The sequence below is a fragment of the Piliocolobus tephrosceles genome, chromosome 21, assembly GCF_002776525.5.
Source record: "Piliocolobus tephrosceles isolate RC106 chromosome 21, ASM277652v3, whole genome shotgun sequence".
Taxonomy (NCBI): domain Eukaryota; kingdom Metazoa; phylum Chordata; class Mammalia; order Primates; family Cercopithecidae; genus Piliocolobus; species Piliocolobus tephrosceles.
The window spans coordinates 40,350,271-40,367,629 of NC_045454.1; the positions used below are offsets into that span (position 1 = coordinate 40,350,271).

Here is a 17,359-nt window from a genome sequence, read left to right on the forward strand (position 1 = left end):
TTTAAATTTATTTATTTATTTATTTATTTATTTATTTATTAATTTAATTTATTTATTTATTTATTTTTGACCCAGACTGGAGTGCAGTGGCTCTATCACGGCTCACAGCAGTCTCGACCTCCTAGGCTCAAGCCATCCTCCCACCTCAACCTTTGTAGAGCTAGGACGACAGAAACACGCCAACATGCCTGGTTAATTTTTTTTTTTTTTTTTTCTGAGAAGGAGTCTTGCACTCTTGCCCCACTGGAGTGCAGTGTCATGAGCTTGGCTGACTGCAACATCCGCCTCCTGGGTTCAAGCGATTCTCCTGCCTCAGCCTCCGGAGTAGCTGAGATTACAGGCGTGCGCCACCACGCCCAGGTATTTTTAGTAGAGACGGGGTTTCACCATGTTGGCCAGGCTGGTCTCGAACTCCTGACCTCGTGATCCGCCCGCCTCTGCCTCCCAAAGTGCTGGGAGGGCGTGAACCACCGCTACCTGGCTAATTTTTAAATGTTTTGAAGAGAGGTTGGTCTCGAACTTCTGGCCAAACTAATTATCCCCCCCTAGGCCTCCCAAAGTACGGGGATTACAGTCGAGAGCCACGGCGTCCGGCGGGAAAACCCCTTTAGCATCCCCTCTCCGAGTCCGTAGAAAATGCCAGGGCTCGCCCCTCCCCGCACAAAGGCTCCGATCATACAGTGGTTAGACGCATTAATTTATTTAAGTTGCAGGGAAAATATGTGAATGCGCTTGCGTAACAGGGTGGAGCATCTTGTCTCAAAAGGATCTTGAGGACCTCCCACTCCAAAAAGGACCAGGGGGAGGAGGGAAGGTGGGACCACCCTCGGATGCACAAGGCTGTGCCAGGCTGACCCCTAGCGGCATGCTGGGCGCCCGAACGCTGCCCGGATCCAAGATGGCGGGGCTGGAGGCAAGAGCGGGCGTGGGGAGGAGATTACGTTACCGAGGTGGAGCCTGGGCTTGGGGGCGGGGCGGGGCCTGCGCCTAGGGGGCGGGGCGGGGCGGCGCTCTAGGCCGAGAGGGAGGTCGGGGCTGCGGGCGCTCGCTGGTGGCGGACCCGGAGGCGGCTGCGGCGCCGGGGCTCCGTGGCTTGGATTGAATCCTATCAGGAGCCATGAGCGTGGACAAGGCCGAGCTATGCGGGTCTCTGCTCACCTGGGTAGGTCGTGGGGCGGGGCTAGGGGAAGGTGAGCGCCCACTTCTCTTGCCCGGGATCCCTGGTCCTGGTGCGGTCAGTCCCTTGGTGCTGGGGCGGGGAGGTGCAGGGGTCGTCGGCTTGCTGGACCGTTGGACTCTGGCCCGACCACCCGCCCCCGTCACGTGGCAAGTCTGAGTGGAAAGGACAGGTGAGGCCCCGCCCCTCTGTGGCTGGTTCACGTGGGGCGAGGGCGCAGGTGAATTGGCCTGGTCACGTGGTGCCTGTGGGGCCCAGGTGACTCGTGATACCGCCGTGGCCTGGACGCGCAGGGTTTGTTGGGCAGAGGTGAAGTGAGGCCACGCCCCCTCTGGGCTCAGGTGAGCAGAAGCCACTCCCTCGCAGAGCTGCTGTGGCGGAGCAGCGCCCGCCCCACCATATGAGGTTCGCTGACTGGCAAAGTCTGCAAAAGGGAAGTGGTCCCGCTCTCCCAGGCCCTAACTCTCTCCATTGTCTTTTCCTTGACCCGTCAGTTACAGACGTTCCATGTTCCGACTTCTTGTGCCAGCCCTCAGGACCTGAGCAGCGGCCTTGCCATAGCCTACGTGTTGAACCAGATGTGAGTGGAGCTGAGGGGGAGGATCCCAAAAGTGTCTCCCAGTCTTCTTATCCCACCTTCTCGCCCCCAGAGACCCCTCCTGGTTCAACGAGGCATGGCTCCAGGGCATCTCAGAAGATCCAGGTCCCAACTGGAAGATGAAGGTGACAATTGGACTCCTGATTAGAGGACAGACTGGTGAAGAGATGACCAGGGACGGACCAGCTAGGCACATGTCCTGGGTGATGGGCAGGAAGAGGGACAGATGTCTGGTGATCAACCATTTGTTCATCCATTCATCTATTGAGTACTCACCCTGTGCCAGGCCTGGGCATTCAGCAAGGAATAACACAGACAAAAACCTGCCCCACACAGCCATCATTCTAGTGACAAGCAACACATAAAACACAACCATAAAAATTACCTTCCGGCCGGGCGCGGTGGCTCGTGCCTGTAATCCCAACATTTTGAGAGGCTAAAGTGGGTGGATCACTTGGGGCCAGGAGTTCGAGACCAGCCTGGCCAGCATGGTGAAACCCCGTCTCTACTAAAAATACAAAAATTAGCTGGGTGTGGTGGTGCACATTTGTTATCCCAGTTACTTGGGAGGCTGAGAAATGAGAATCACTTGAACCTGGGAGGTGGAGGTTGCAGTGAGTCGAGATCGAGCCATTGCACTCCAGCCTGGGCAACAGAGCTAGACTCTGTCTCAAGAAGAAATAAAAAAGAAAGAAAGAAAAAGAAAGAAAAAACTTTTGATGCCAATAGTTCTATGAAGACAAGAAAAAAGCAGGGCTTTGAGAAAGAGCAATGAGGGCATGGGTGGGTGATTACATCAGATGGGTTAATCTCCAAGTGAGATTTGGGGGAACAGTGTTCCAGGCAAAGCAAATAGCAGATGCAAAGGCCCTGAGTTGGGAATAAACTTAGTGTGATGGAGGAATAGCAAAGAGGGCAGAACAGAGCAAGAGGGCAAGATTTGTAGGAGATGAGGTCATCAGAGGCCTCGCAGGCCATGGTGAGAGTGTAAATTCTATTTTTAAGTGCTGTGGAAAGTCAAGGCAGGGTTTTAGCAGAGCAAAGATGCAACCTGGCTTAGGCTTTATAAAGCTCCCCCTGGCTGCATGGAGAGAAATAAAATATAGGCAGCAAAAGTGGAAGAGGAGAGGCAGCTGGTGCATTAATCCAGGTGAGAGGTGAGGATGGATGGGTAGGGCTAAAGGATGGTGGGGCAGGTGGTGAGAAGTGCCTGGGTTCTGGAGACATATGAAGAAAGACGGTCAGGTAGGCCGGGTACTGTGGCCCATGCCTGTATTCCCAGCACTTTTGGAGGCTGAGATGGGAGGATTGCTTGAGCTCAGGAGCTTGAGACCAGCCTCTGCTACATAACAAAACCTCGTCTCTACAAATAAAAAAAAAGCAGTCAGGTGTGGCATATGCCTGTAGTCCCAGCTACTAGGGAGGCAGAGATAGGAGGATTGCTTGACCCCAGGAGGTCAAGGCTGCAGTGAGCCAAGATTACACTACTACACTCCAGCCTCGGTGACAGAGCGAGACCCTGTCTCAAAAAACTAAAGCAAAAAATAATAATAAAAATGAAACAAAGATGGTCAGGCAGACAAAAGGGGCAGACAGCCAGACAGGTCACCCCTAGAGGAAGGCACACGCAGATAGAATAGGATGAGATGACCAGGAAAGGAGAAGTGAGGTGGAGAAAGGATGGGATGTACAGATTTAGAGTCGGGGACTTCTGAACTTGTCCACAGCTCATTGTTTCTCCCTAGGTCAGCAATCTGAAGATGGTCTTACGGAGCCTGGTAGAGTACTCCCAGGATGTGAGTAACTGTAAAGGGATTCAGGGGGTTGAGTTGGGAGAAGGGTGGACCCATGAGCCCCTGACACCCCCTTCTCCCCAGGTCCTGGCGCATCCTGTGTCAGAAGAGCACCTCCCAGATGTGAGCCTCATTGGAGAGTTCTCAGACCCAGCAGAGCTCGGCAAGCTGCTTCAGCTGGTGCTGGGCTGTGCCATCAGTTGCGAGAAAAAGCAGGGTATGGGGAGCTTAGGGGGTCCCCAGGGGCTGGCCTGAGGAAATCCTCCTTCCTCCCCACCTCACCCCTGGGTCTCAGCCTCCCCCACCTTGATCCCCAGAGCACATCCAGAGAATCATGACGCTGGAAGAATCGGTTCAGCATGTGGTGATGGAAGCCATCCAGGAGGTGGGTGGGGGTGCTCAGTGTGCAATTGAAAAATGTCAGCAGAGGGGACATCGCTAGGGCAGAGGCAACTGGGCACAGGCCCTGCCCTGGTAAGCTCTGGACTCTGCCTGGAACTCAGCTGGCCAGACATCTCTGTCTCATGTGTCTGCCAGCTCCTCCCAGCTCTAAGTCGCAATATAGCTGGCTCAAGGGATCTGACTTCCCTCTGTGCTGGAGGCAGGAGGGCAGCCTCTGGGCTGGGGTTATTGGGCAGAACTGGCCTTGACGACGGGAAGATGGAGAGGTTCTCAGTTGGGATAGTAGATGCTTTGAAGGCTGCCCTCAGATATCCAGTTCATTACAATGCCCCTTCCTACTCCCCAGCTCATGACCAAAGACACTCCTGACTCCCTGTCACCAGAGACATATGGCAACTTTGATAGCCAGGTAAGAGATTTGGGGGAAAGGTGTTCTAGGCACAGGGATCAGCAAATCCAAAGGCCCGGAGTTGGGAATAAGTTTGCTGTGATTAACCTTGGGACTGAACCTTGTTAAAGTTCCAGACCCCATTACAGATGCTCAGGGCTCCCTAAAGGGGAGGGGCTTGTCCTTAAGCCTGTAAGCCACGCCCATCTCCCAGGGTGCTAGTCACTTCCTGTGCCAGGTCTCCAGTGTTCTGGAGTCGCTGTTCCTTCAGTCTCCAACCCCAGCCCTGTTTTCTTTTCTTTTTCTTTTCTTTTCTTTTCTTTTCTTTTCTTTTTTTTTTTGAGATGGAGTCTCACTCTGTCACCCAGGCTGGAGTGCAGTGGCGCAATCTCGGCTCACTGCAATCCCCGCCTCCTGGGTTCAAGCGATTCTCCTGCCTCAGCCTCCCGAGCAGCCAGGACTACTGGTGCGCACCACCACACCCAGCTAATTTTTGTATTTTTAGTAGAGACAGGGTTCGCCACGTTGGCCAGGCTGGTCTGGAACTCCTGATCTCAGGTGACCCACTTGCCTCAGCCTCCCAAAGTGCTGGGATTACAGGCGTGAGCCACCGCACCCGGCACCAGCCCTCTTTTCAATCCTGAGGGTTTCTTGTCCCCCTCCACCAGCCTCTAGAGATCTCAGCCTCCCTCCCCTCGTCCCTCTCCTGAATTCCTGAGTTCCTCTTCCCCCTCATCTCCGCAGTCCCGCAGGTACTATTTCCTAAGTGAGGAGGCTGAGGAGGGGGACGAGTTAAAGCAGCGCTGTCTGGACCTGGAGCGGCAGGTAGGGCCCGAGGTGGGGCAGGGACATTTGAATAGCCCCTCTCGAAGCCCCAGCTCATCTTCCTACCCTGCCCGCAGCTGATGCTCCTGTCAGAGGAGAAGCAGAGCCTAGCACAAGAGAATGCAGCGCTGCGGGAGCGGGTGGGCCGGCCTGAAGGCGAGGGGACCCCAGGTCTCACTGCCAAGAAGCTGCTGCTGCTGCAGTCCCAGCTGGAGCAGTTGCAGGAGGAGAACTTCAGGTGCGGTCATCTGAGGACTGGGCCAGGCAAGCCAGGGGATGGGGGGAGGGCAGCCCCCTCATGTGCCCTTTCCCCACCACCCCCAGGTTGGAGAGTGGCAGAGAGGATGAGCACCTGCGCTGTGCCGAGCTGGAGCGGGAGGTTGCGGAGCTGCAGCACCGGAACCAGGCGCTGACCAGCCTGGCCCAGGAGGCACAGGCCCTGAAGGATGAGATGGATGAACTGCGGTGAGTGGTGGGTTCCTGGTCCCCATTACAGGGGCCTGGGGGTAAACTTGTTGCCAGAGTTCCCCTCTGATGCCATAGCAACTCTGTAATTTCCATATGCCCAGTGAAACCCCAATATGCCCCCTGGACTCCGCGGTGCCACCGTGAGCCCTACAGAACGCCCAAGGCCACATTGCGCTATCCTGAACTCCACCATATCCCCTGGAGCCCACACTGCCCCCTCTTATTCCACAGTATGCTTCCAAGACCCCATAGCATCTTTGGTCCACAAAACACAAGAACCTCCCCCACAATGGTCTGCAGATCCCACTGCACATTTTGGACTTCATAATGCTCCTGGATCCCATGGTACCTTCTAGGACTTTGCAACCCCTTTTGACTCTACTGTGCCTTCTGTAACCACAAAGGGCTCCACTGGGCCCCTATGGCACCTCTGTAATACAAAAGTACTAGTGCACCCCCCCATTGCACTTCTAAGGACCCCACAGTGCTCTTGTCCCATAGCTCCCCCAATGACCCCAAGGTGTCCTTGGCAGATGCTCAGACCTCTCTAGGCCCCCCATCACTCCCCCTATAACCCCACAACCCTCTGTGTCCCCACAATTCCACCCCAGAGGATCCCTGATTATAACCCTGGGCTAACCATTGCTGTAATGACTCTCAACAGCACCAGGCCCGGGTTGACCCTTGACCCTCGACTTTCATGACCCCTTCACCTTGAACCCAAAAGCCTCAGGCTGAACAACACCCTCCTCTGCTCCAAGGGCCAATCCGCATCCCTGCTGAACCCTGATCAGAGCTCTCAGCCCTCCCCGCTCCCTCCCCACTCCCCTAGGCAGTCCTCGGAGCGTGCTGGGCAGCTGGAGGCCACGCTGACCAGTTGCCGGCGCCGCTTGGGAGAGCTGAGGGAGCTGCAGCGGCAGGTGCAGCAGCTGGAGGAAAGCAACGCCGGCCACGCCGAGCGCACGCGGCAGTTGGAGGATGAGCTGCGCCGAGCTGGCTCCCTGCGCGCGCAGCTGGAGGCACAGCGGCGGCAGGTGCGGCGGGGGCGGGGTTAGGGCCGGGGCCGGCCCCTGGCAGCCGGTCCCTTACTGTTGGCCCGCCCTCCCCTGAGTCCCTGCCTTACTTGCACGTAGGCCACGCCTTCCGGGCCTCTTCCCTCCACCCAGGCTGTTCCTCTGTCTGGGTTAGTAAGCCCAGCCCTTCCCTTAAGTACCGATCTTCTAAATTCTTTGATGCCTGCCCCTTCACCATGCTGCTTGATTTACTTGGGGCTACCTACCCATGTAACAAAACTCGTGGTAAATTGAAAATATCCTAAAATGCGTTTAAAGGCCACTTGAGTCCAGGATTTTGAGGTTGTAGTGAGCTGTGGCTGCGTCACTGCATTCCAGCCTGAGTGACAGGGCGAGATCCTGCCTGAAACAAAAGAAAAAGGCTGGGTGCGGTGACTCGCGCCTGTAATTCCAGTGCTTTGGGAGGCCAAGGCGGGTACCCCATAACTCCTTCTGTAACCCCACATCACTTGAGGCAGGAGTTTGAGACCATCCTGGCCAACATAGCGAAACCCTGTCTCTACTAAAAATACAAAAATGGCCGGGCGCGGTGGCTCAAGCCTGTAATCCCAGCACTTTGGGAGGCCGAGACGGGTGGATCACGAGGTCAGGAGATCGAGACCATCCTGGCTAATACGGTGAAACCCCGTCTCTACTAAAAAATACAAAAAACTAGCTGGGCGACGAGGCGGGCGCCTGTAGTCCCAGCTACTTGGGAGGCTGAGGCAGGAGAATGGCCTGAACCCGGGAGGCGGAGCTTGCAGTGAGCTGAGATCTGGCCACTGGGCGGCAGAGCAAGACTCCGTCTCAAAAAAAAAAAAAAAAAAAATACAAAAATTAGCCGGGCATGGTGGCGCGCACCTGTAATCCCAGCTACTCAGGAAGCTGAGGCACGAGAATCGCTTGAACCTGGGAGGTGGAAGTTGCAGTAAGCCAAGATCGCCTCACTGCACTCCAGCCTGGTTGAGAAAGGGAGACTCTGTCTCAAAAGAAAAAAGAAAAAGAGGGCTGGGTGTGGTGACTCATGCCGATAATCCCAGCACTTTGGGAGGCTGAGATGGGAGATCGCTTGAGGCCAGCATTTCGAGAACAGTCTGGTCAACATAGCGGGATCCCATCTGTTTTTAAAAAATAATTTTTTTTTTTTTTTTTTTTTTGAGACCGAGTCTCGCTGTCGCCTGGGCTGGAGTGCAGTGGCCGGATCTCAGCTCACTGCAAGTTCCGCCTCCTGGGTTTACGCCATTCTCCTGCCTCAGCCTCCCGAGTAGCTGGGACTACAGGCGCCAGCCACCTCGCCCTGCTAGCTTTTTGTATTTTTTAGTAGAGACGGGGTTTCACCGTGTTAGCCAGGATGGTCTCGAACTCCTGACCTCGTGATCCGCTCGTCTCGGCCTCCCAAAGTGCTAGGATTACAGGCTTGAGCCACCGCGCCCGGCCTTAAAAAATAATTTTTAAAAAATTTTTTAAAAAATAAGAAAGAAAATCCATTGATCATACCTTACCTATCGAACATCACAGCTTAGTCTAGCCTACCTTAATCATGTTCAGAAAGCTTTCCTTAGCCTAGTTTGGCAAAATCATCTATCATAAATCTTATTTTATACTAAAGCATTGACTATATCATGCAATTTATTGAAGACTACTTCTTTGAAATTGAAAAACAGAATCGTTATATGGGTTCTTACTATTAACATGCACAGTTGGCTGGGTGCATTGGCTCACACCTGTAATCCCAGTGCTTTGGGAGGCTGAAGTGGGAGGATCTCTTGAGGCCAGGAGTTTGAGACCAGCCAGGGCAACAGAGCGAGACCCTGTCTCTTAAAAAGCCAAGCAAAAAACCTACACAGCTGAAAGCTCCATAGTAAAGTCAAAAAAATCATAAGTCAAACCATCCTGGATTGGGAACCATCAGTACTCAGCCCCTGCCCCTGTTTCCACCCCTGCAGTCCTTATTCTTCCCCTCTCTGTGTTCAGGTGCAGGAACTGCAGGGCCAGCGGCAGGAGGAGGCCATGAAGGCCGAGAAATGGCTATTTGAATGCCGCAACCTGGAGGAAAAGTATGAGTCGGTGACAAAGGAGAAGGAGGTGAGGCTGAGGTCCCACTGCCCAAGCCCCACCCTGCCAATTCTAGGGTAGCCCATTTCCCAGAGGGTCGAGCCTGACCCGTGTGGTATCTTGTACCCTGTCCCTGCAGCGGCTATTGGCGGAGCGGGACTCCTTGCGGGAGGCCAATGAGGAGCTGCGCTGCGCCCAGCTGCAGCCGCGGGGATTGACCCAGGCTGGTGAGATGAAGCCCCATCCTGGGGCCTTACCTGTCCTGGTGTACTGTTTGGGCAGAACAGGTTGTGTCCCAGTGCATGTCTAGGCTGGGGAGAGAGCTAGGCCAGGCTGGAGGTGACCAGAAAGATGTGACACAGTCATATTGAAGAGAGAGGCTCAGGGTCTCAGGGTGGAGCAAAGGCTAAAAAGCCAGGCCAACCCTCCTGGTTCTCTATCAAGCCGGGAATGGAGCTTGTGTCAAGCCAGGCTGTTGGCTGAACTTGAGCCCCAAAAGATGATCCTTGGGAAGAAGACCCTAGGGGCGGGGACAGGGAATGCGAAGAGACCTGAAGACTTTTCTTGCATTCTTCAGACCCCTCACTGGATCCCACCTCCCCACCCATGGATAACTTAGCCGCGGAGATCCTGCCTGCGGAGCTCAGGTATCCTGGGCTCACTCAAAACTCTGGCCCCACCCAGGCCTGCCAAGGACCGCCGTCAGCCCCACCCCTACCCTCCCACCTACTAGCACCGGTTGCTTGGTCTCAGATCCAGGTCCTAGCTGGGGTCCTAGGCCCACTTACTGCTGATTTGGCTCCGTTCAACCTACCAGATCACTTTGCCTCTCCAGGGTCTATCCTTAGTACACAAATTATGTCCAACACCTGGCTCCACTTCCCGCACAAAAATCCTATGCCCTAGCCCCGCCGACTTTGATCCTTTCCCCCAGGGTCCACCCCTGTCAGTGTAGCCTTTGTGAGTTTCAGTACCCTGTGCCCTGCCGGCGTTAACTCTCCCAGGCCAGGCACAGTGGATCACACCTCTAAATCCCAGCACTTCGGAAGACCGGAGCTGGAGGATCACTTGAGCCCAGGAGTTCCAGAGCAGCTTGGGCAACATAGTGGCCCTCTCTACAAAATAAAAATGATTTTAAAACCCCCAAAACGGCCGGGCGCGGTGGCTCACGCCTGTAATCCCAGCACTTTGGGAGGCCAAGGTGGGCGGATCACAAGGTCAGGTGATCGAGACCATCCTGGCTAACACGGTGAAACCTCGTCTCTACTAAAAATACAAAAAATTATAGCCAGGTGTGCTGGCATGCGCCTGTAGTTCCAGCTACTCGGGTGGTTGAGGCAGGAAAATTGCTTGAACCCGGGAGGTGGAGGTTGCAGTGAGTCGAGATCGCGCCACTGTATTCCAGCCTGGGCGACAGAGCGAAACTCTATCTCAAACAAACAAAAAAACCAAAACTAACCAAACAAAAAAACCCCAAAAAACTCTCCCATCCTAATTCTTCCCATTTCTGCTTCCCGCCGCATCCCAGCTGTTCCAATCCATTCTGCCTAGCTCCGACCCTGCCTAGCTCCACCCCCTACCCCAGCTTAGAGCTCCGTCCCCTTTAACCCTGGGCCGGGAACCTGAACCACTAGTAGGTCCTCAGTGCTCCAACCCCACGGTCTGGCTGAGCTCTTCCCCAGGGCTCTGTCCCGCCCCTAGCTCCACCCGCCCTGAGCCCCAGCGAGCCTGCGGGGTGACTCAACCCTGGCCCTGCTTTCTCCTCCCGGGTCTGCAGGGAGACGCTACTGCGGCTTCAGCTGGAGAACAAGCGGCTGTGCCGGCAGGAGGCGGCCGACCGGGAGCGGCAGGAAGAGCTGCAGCGCCACCTGGAGGAGGCGAACCGCGCACGCCACGGGTTGGAGACGCAGCACCGGTGAGCGCCTGGGGACCTACCTGCGCCGAGCAGGGACAGAGGGGGCCGAAAGTGGGCGAAGGCACTAAGCGGCCCCCCACCCTTGCAGGCTGAATCAGCAGCAGCTATCCGAGCTGCGGGCCCAGGTGGAGGAGCTTCAGAAAGCCCTGCAAGAGCAGGGGGGCAAGACTGAAGACGTGAGTGTCATCCACCACCTTCCTGCCTGGCCCTCCCTCATGCCCCTAAGTAACCCTCCTCTCTCTCCCATGCTGCCCGATGCCCCATACAGGCCATTGTAAGTACCATGGGCCCAGGGTGGCACCCCCTACCCTCACCCTGGGAAGGAGGAATTAGGTCCTCTCTGGACCCTCCACTCACCTTGCCTCTTCTCTACCCCAGTCCGTCTTGCTGAAAAGAAAGCTGGAGGAACATTTGTAAGTCGCAGAAAGAGGGCACTCTTGGTGGGGGCATGGATTTGACAATAGTGGGGAGTTTCTTAGGCGTGTGCCACCATGCCTGGCTAATTTTTTATATTTTTAGTAGAGATAGGGTTTTACCATGTTGGCCAGGCTGGTCTTGGACTCCTGACCCCAGATGATTCACCCGTTTTGGCCTCCCAAAGTACTGGGATTACAGGCATGAGCCATTGCGCCTGGCCTTCTTTCTTTTCTTTTACCTGTCTGCTATTGAAGAGATTTGTATTCTAGAAAGATCCCTGGCTGCTAGATGGAGTGGTTGAGAGTAGAAGAAGCTAGCAAGGGACGATGGTGGCTGGACCAACTTGGGAGCTTTGGGATGGGCGAAGTGGACAACAGGGTGCTGTTTCACAGGATACCTGCTAAGGGTGCAAAGGGTTGTGACTGATGGCTGAGGAGATGGTGGGACCAGGGCACACAGCCCCCAGGCATGAGGGGCAGGCAGAGAGGGCTCTGTGGCCATGTAGGGGCATTTCTGGCTGGCGGGGAGGTCTGTGGCTACCGCTGGGATGAAACAGAGGCCAGCTCGGAGGTCAGCCCACTGCTGCTCATCCCTGCCCACAGGCAGAAGCTTCATGAGGCAGATCTGGAGTTGCAGAGGAAGCGGGAGTACATTGAGGAGCTGGAGCCACCCACTGACAGCAGCAGTAAGTGGGACCTGGTGACCAGGGGGTGGGGAGATCCCAGAGCCCAGCAGCGTGAAGCTGATGGGCCAATTCTTCCATCAGCAGCCCGACGGATCGAGGAGCTGCAGCATAACCTGCAGAAGAAGGACGCGGACTTGCGGGCCATGGAAGAGCGATACCGCCGCTACGTGGACAAGGCCCGCATGGTGAGGACACTGGGTGTTCCCACAAGTTGCCTGCCCTGGCTCCTGCCTTTTTGTGCCTCCTATTGAGCCAAACCTCCTGCTTGCACATCTGTGCCCCAGTTCACACCTGTCATACCCCACCATGTGACAGACTTCTGCAATGATTCCCCACTGCTACTGCTTGTCGCATTAAAGTACTGCACAGCCGGCCTGGCGCCGTGGCTCACGCCTGTAATTCCAACACTTTGGGAGGCCAAGGCAGGCAGAACACGAGGTCAGGAGTTCAAAATCAGCCTGGTCAACATGGTGAAACCCTGTCTCTACTAAAAATACAAAAATTAGCTGAGCATGGTGAGAAGCACCTGCAATCCCAGCTACTCAGGAGGCTGAGGCAGGAGAATCGCTTGAACCATCCTGGCTAACACGGTGAAACCCCGTCTCTACTAAAAATACAAAAAAATCAGCTGGGCTTGGTGGCACACGCCTGTCATCTCAGCTACTCCGGAGGCAGGAGAATCCGGGGAGATGAAGGTTGCAGTGAGCCATGCCACTACACCCCAGCCTGGGAGACAGAGTGAGACTCTGTGTTTTTAAATAAATAAATAAATAAATAAATAAATAAGGCCAGGCGCAGTGGTTCACGACTGTAATCCCAGCACTTTGGGAGGCCGAGGCAGGCGGATCACGAGCTCAGGAGTTCAAGACCAGCCTGACCAATATGGTGAAACCCCATCTCTACTAAAAATACAAAAATTAGCTGAGCATGGTGGCAGGCACCTGTAATCCCAGCTCCTCAGGAGGCTGAGGCAGGAGAATCGTTTGAACCTGGGAGGTGGAGGTTGCAGTTAGCTAAGATTGTGCCATTGCACCCCAGCCTAGATGACAGGGCGAGAGTCCATCTGAAAAAAAAAAAAGTACTGCACAGCCAGGCGCAGTGGCTCACGCCTGTAATCCCAGCACCTTGGGAGGCTGAGGCAGCTGATTCCCTGAGGTCAGGAGTTCGAGATCAGCCTGACCAACATGGCGAAACCCCATCTCTACTAAAAATAGAAAAATTAGCTGGGAGTGGTAGCAGACGCCTGTAATCCCAGCTATTTGGGAAGCTGAGGCAGGAGAATAACTTGAACCTGGGAGGCAAAAGTTGAAGTGAGCTGAGCTTGTGCCACTTCACTCCATCCTGGGCAATAGAGCCAGACTCCATCACAAAAATAAAAATAAAGTACTGCATGGATGGGCACAATGGCTCATGCCTATAATCTCAACACTTTGGGAGGCTAAGGCAGGAGAATTGCTTGATGCCAGGAGTTCAAGACTATCCTGGGCAACAGTCTGAATGAATGAATGAATACACACACCCCAGTATGTCCCAGGGCGTTTCAAGGCCAAAGTCACCTGGCTGTGACTTCCTCAACCTTTAGGTCATGCAGACCATGGAACCCAAGCAGCGGCCAGCTGCAGGGGCACCTCCAGAACCCCATTCCCTAAGGACACAGCTCCGAGAACGGGATGTCCGCATCCGGCACCTGGAGGTGGGTATCCTCATGCCTTTACGCTGCCCCCAGCATATCTAGGCCTCTGACACTTGCCTTCTTGATAGATGGACTTTGAGAAAAGCCGAAGTCAGAGGGAGCAGGAAGAAAAGCTGCTTATCAGAGCCTGGTATAATATGGTAAGTGTGGGGTCTGGGCTCTAAGATCTCATGGGTAGAGTAGTGGTGGAGGGGGTCCTGTGAGCTCACCTGACCCCAACCACACCTCCTCCTGAAGGGCATGGCCTTGCAGCAGCGAGCTGGGGAAGAGCGGGCACCTGCCCATGCCCAGTCATTCCTGGCACAGCAGCGGCTGGCAACCAATGCTCGCCGTGGACCCCTGGGACGCCTGGCATCTCTGAACCTTCGCCCCACTGACAAGCACTGACCTCAGGATCCAGCCAGCCTGGGCTCCACCCACCCTGGCTTCCTCCAACTCACATGGCGCCCAGCATTGGGCTTCAGCCAGCTGCTCAAGAGCTTTGAGGCCATGATCTCTGCCTTTCCCTCTCCCAGATTGGTGGGGAGGGAGGGTGGGAGGTAGGTATAGGCCTGTTCTTTTTAGCAATGTGATTCTTATCGTTGATTCTCTCTCTAGAGTTCATGTGCTGCCTGGGGAGACTTTGATTTTATATTTGAGAAAAATAAAGACTTTCAATCTGCCCTGGCTATGCTCTGGGCACCAAGTTGGGGGAGAGAAAATGGGTCAGAGGTTTAGCCCATTGCTTTTAAGAAAAGCTTAGCGGCCCGGTATGGTGGCTGATGCCTGTAATCCCAGCACTTTGGGAGGTTTAGATGGGTGGATCACCTGAGGTCAAGAGTTCAAGACCAGCCTGGCCAACATGGCAAAACCCCTCCTCTACTAAAAATAGAAAAATTAGCAGGGCATGGTAGTACATGCCTGTAATCCGAGCTACTCGGGAGGCTGAGGTGGGAGGATTGCTTGAATCCGGGGAACAGAGGTTGCAGTGAGCTGAGGTTAAGCCACTGCACTCCAGCCTGGGTAACAGAGCAAGACTCCATCTCAAAAAGAAAAAAAAAGAAAAGAAAAGAAAGAAAAGCTTGGTTTGCATTCTTACTAAGTGTGAGTGACGAATAGCACCATCCAGAGGTAGGTGAGGATCACCTTTGTGTGTCTGTGAATGTGTAGTGGTTTTGTTTTTTGGTTGTTGCTTTTTTTTTTTTTTTTTTTTTTGGCGGAGTCTTGCTCTGTCGCCCAGACTGGAGTGCAGTGGCCGGATCTCAGCTCACTGCAAGCTCCGCCTCCTGGGTTTACGTTATTCTCCTGCCTCAGCCTCCCGAGTAGCTGAGACTACAGGCGCCCGCCACCTCACCCAGCTAGTTTTTGTATTTTTAGTAGAGATGGGGTTTCACCGTGTTAGCCAGGATGGTCTCGATCTCCTGACCTCGTGATCCGCCCGTCTCGGCCTCCCAAAGTGCTGGGATTACAGGCTTGAGCCACTGCGCCTGGCTTTTTTTTCTTTTTTTTGAGATGGAGTCTCACTCTGTCGCCCAGGCTGGAGTGCAGTGGCACGATCTTGGCTCACTGCAACCTCTGCCTCCCAGGTTCAAGCGATTTTCTTGCCTCAGCCTCCTGAGTAGCTGGAACCACTTGCACATGCCACCACACTGGGCTAATTTTTGTATTTTTGGTAGAGATGGGGTTTCACCATGTTGGCCAGAGTGTTCTTGAACTCCTGACCTCAGATGATCTGCCCATCTTGGCCTCCTAAACTGCTGGGGTCACAGGAGTCAGCCACCGTGCCCGGCCACTAAGCTTTTCTTAAAAGCAATGGGGTAAACCCTTGGCCCACTTTCTCTCCCTCACCTTGGTGCCCAGAGTTACCAGAGTGAGCCACCACTGTGGAACGATCTCAGCTTGCTGCAGCTTGGGCAACAGAGTGAGACCCCATCTACAAAAAAAAAAAAAAAGAAAGAAAGAAAAAAGGCCGGCCCAGAAAGGAGGCCTCACCAAGGAAGTGACATTATTGAAGCAGAGACCTAAATGAGGTGAGGGAGAGGCCATGAAGGTATCTGGGGAAGATCCAGGCAGAACAGTTCACACAAAGGCCCTGAGATGACACCTCGCTTGATGTGCTGGAGGGACAGTAAGGGGACCAAAGTGGCTGGAGTGGAGTGAATAAGAAAGCAGAAGGCTGGACGCGGTGGGTGGGTGGATCATGAGGTCAGGAGATCGAGACCATCCTGGCTAACACAGTGAAACCCCGTCTCTAAAAAACACAAAAAATTAGTCGGGCGTGGTGGCGGGCGCCTATAGTTCCAGCTACTCGGGAGGCTGAGGCAGGAGAATGGCGGGAACCCAGGAGGTGGAGCTTGCAGTGAGTGGAGATCGCCACTGCACTCCAACCTCGGCGACAGAGCGAGACTCCGTCTCAAACAAAAAAAGAAAGCAGAAGGCAGGGAGCGATGGCTCCCACCCAACACTTTGGGAGGCCGAGGCAGGCGGTCCACGAGGTCAGGAGATCGAGACCATCCTGGCTAACACGGTGAAACCCTGTCACTACTAAAAATGCAAAAAAAAATGCGGCCGGGCGCGGTGGCTCACGCCTGTAATCCCAGCACTTTGGGAAGCTGAGACGGGAGGATCACCTGAGGTCAGAAGTTTGAGACCAGCCTTACCAACATGGAGAAACCCCGTCTCTACTAAAAAAAAAAAAAAAAAAAACACATAGAAAATTAGCCGGATGTGGTGGCACACGCCTGTAATCCCAGCTACTCAGGAGGCTGAGGCATGAGAATCGCTTGAACCCGGCAGTCGGATGTTGTGGTGAGCAGAGATCACGCCATTGCACTCCAGCCTGGGCAACAAGAGCAAAACTAGGTCTCAAAATAATAATAATAAATAAAAATAAAAATACAAAAAAATTAGCCGGGCATGGTGGCGGATGCCTGTAGTCCCAGCCACTCGGGAGGCTGAGGCAGGAGAATGGCGTGAACCCGGGAGGCGGAGCTTGCTTGCCACGGTGAGCCAAGATGGCGCCACTGGCACTTCAGCCTGGGAGACAAAGCAAGACTCCTCTCAAAAAAATATAAAAGTAAAAATGAAAGAAAGCAGATGAGGGTGGGGAGATTATTCAGGGACTTGTGGGCTGCAGAGAGTACTTTAACTTTTATTCTAAGTGAGGTGGGAGCCATGGAAGAGTCTAAGCAAAGAAGGGATGTGACCTGGCCCTGGTGTTAATAGGCGCCCCCTGGTGGCCACTCTGGGAGAAACAGGCTTAGGAGGCCAGGGCCAGAGCTAGAAGACCAGGTTGGTAGTCCGGGTGGGTGGGTGATAGTGAGGCTCTGGCCAGGCTGAGGGCCCTGGAGGAGTGAGAAATGGTTAGATTCTAGATACGATTTACAGGCAAAGCTGGCAGGGCACGGTGACTCACGCCTGTGATCCCAGCACTTTGGCTAGCCAACATGGTGAAACCCTGTCTCTAAAAATACAAAAATTAGCTGGGTGTACTGGTCACCTGTAATCCAAGCTACCTGGGAGGCTGAGGCAGGAGAATCACTTGAACCTGGGAGGTGAAGGTTTCAGTGAGCAAAAATCGTGCCATTGCAACACAGCCTGGTGACAAGAGCGAAATTACATCTCAAAAATAAATAAAAATAAAAATCAAGGCAAAGCTGGTAAGATTTGCTGCTGGGTTGGTGTGGCTGCTGGGTTGATGTGATGGCCTGTGGTGGGAAGAGGAATTCACATGGCTTCTTTTGACCTCACTACCTGGAAGGACAAAGCTAACACACAGGGTGGGACAGATTGGGGGGCTGGTTAGGAGCTGGATTTCAGGTGTGTTATGTTTGAAGTGTCTGTGAGATCTCTGCAAGGAGACATCTAAGAGGCAGTTGGCTTTCTGGGTCTACAGTTAGAGAAGGGATCCTG

The 17,359-nt window shown here is 54.2% G+C and overlaps 1 protein-coding gene across 1 annotated transcript; it reads left to right on the forward strand.

The window, feature by feature from the left end:
• The first annotated feature begins 947 nt into the window (after positions 1-947).
• On the forward strand, positions 948-14,130 carry HOOK2 (hook microtubule tethering protein 2). The gene is made up of 22 exons (XM_023188803.1): positions 948-1,162; positions 1,672-1,757; positions 1,828-1,900; positions 3,521-3,571; positions 3,653-3,785; positions 3,886-3,953; positions 4,317-4,379; positions 5,103-5,183; positions 5,261-5,421; positions 5,508-5,648; positions 6,484-6,685; positions 8,678-8,788; positions 8,898-8,985; positions 9,336-9,405; positions 10,536-10,673; positions 10,762-10,849; positions 11,052-11,086; positions 11,693-11,775; positions 11,857-11,960; positions 13,358-13,468; positions 13,537-13,608; positions 13,706-14,130. The coding sequence occupies exons 1-22, from the start codon at positions 1,118-1,120 to the stop codon at positions 13,853-13,855; spliced, it is 2,154 nt and encodes a 717-aa protein (XP_023044571.1). The 5' UTR covers positions 948-1,117; the 3' UTR covers positions 13,856-14,130.
• Positions 14,131-17,359: the final 3,229 nt, after the last annotated feature.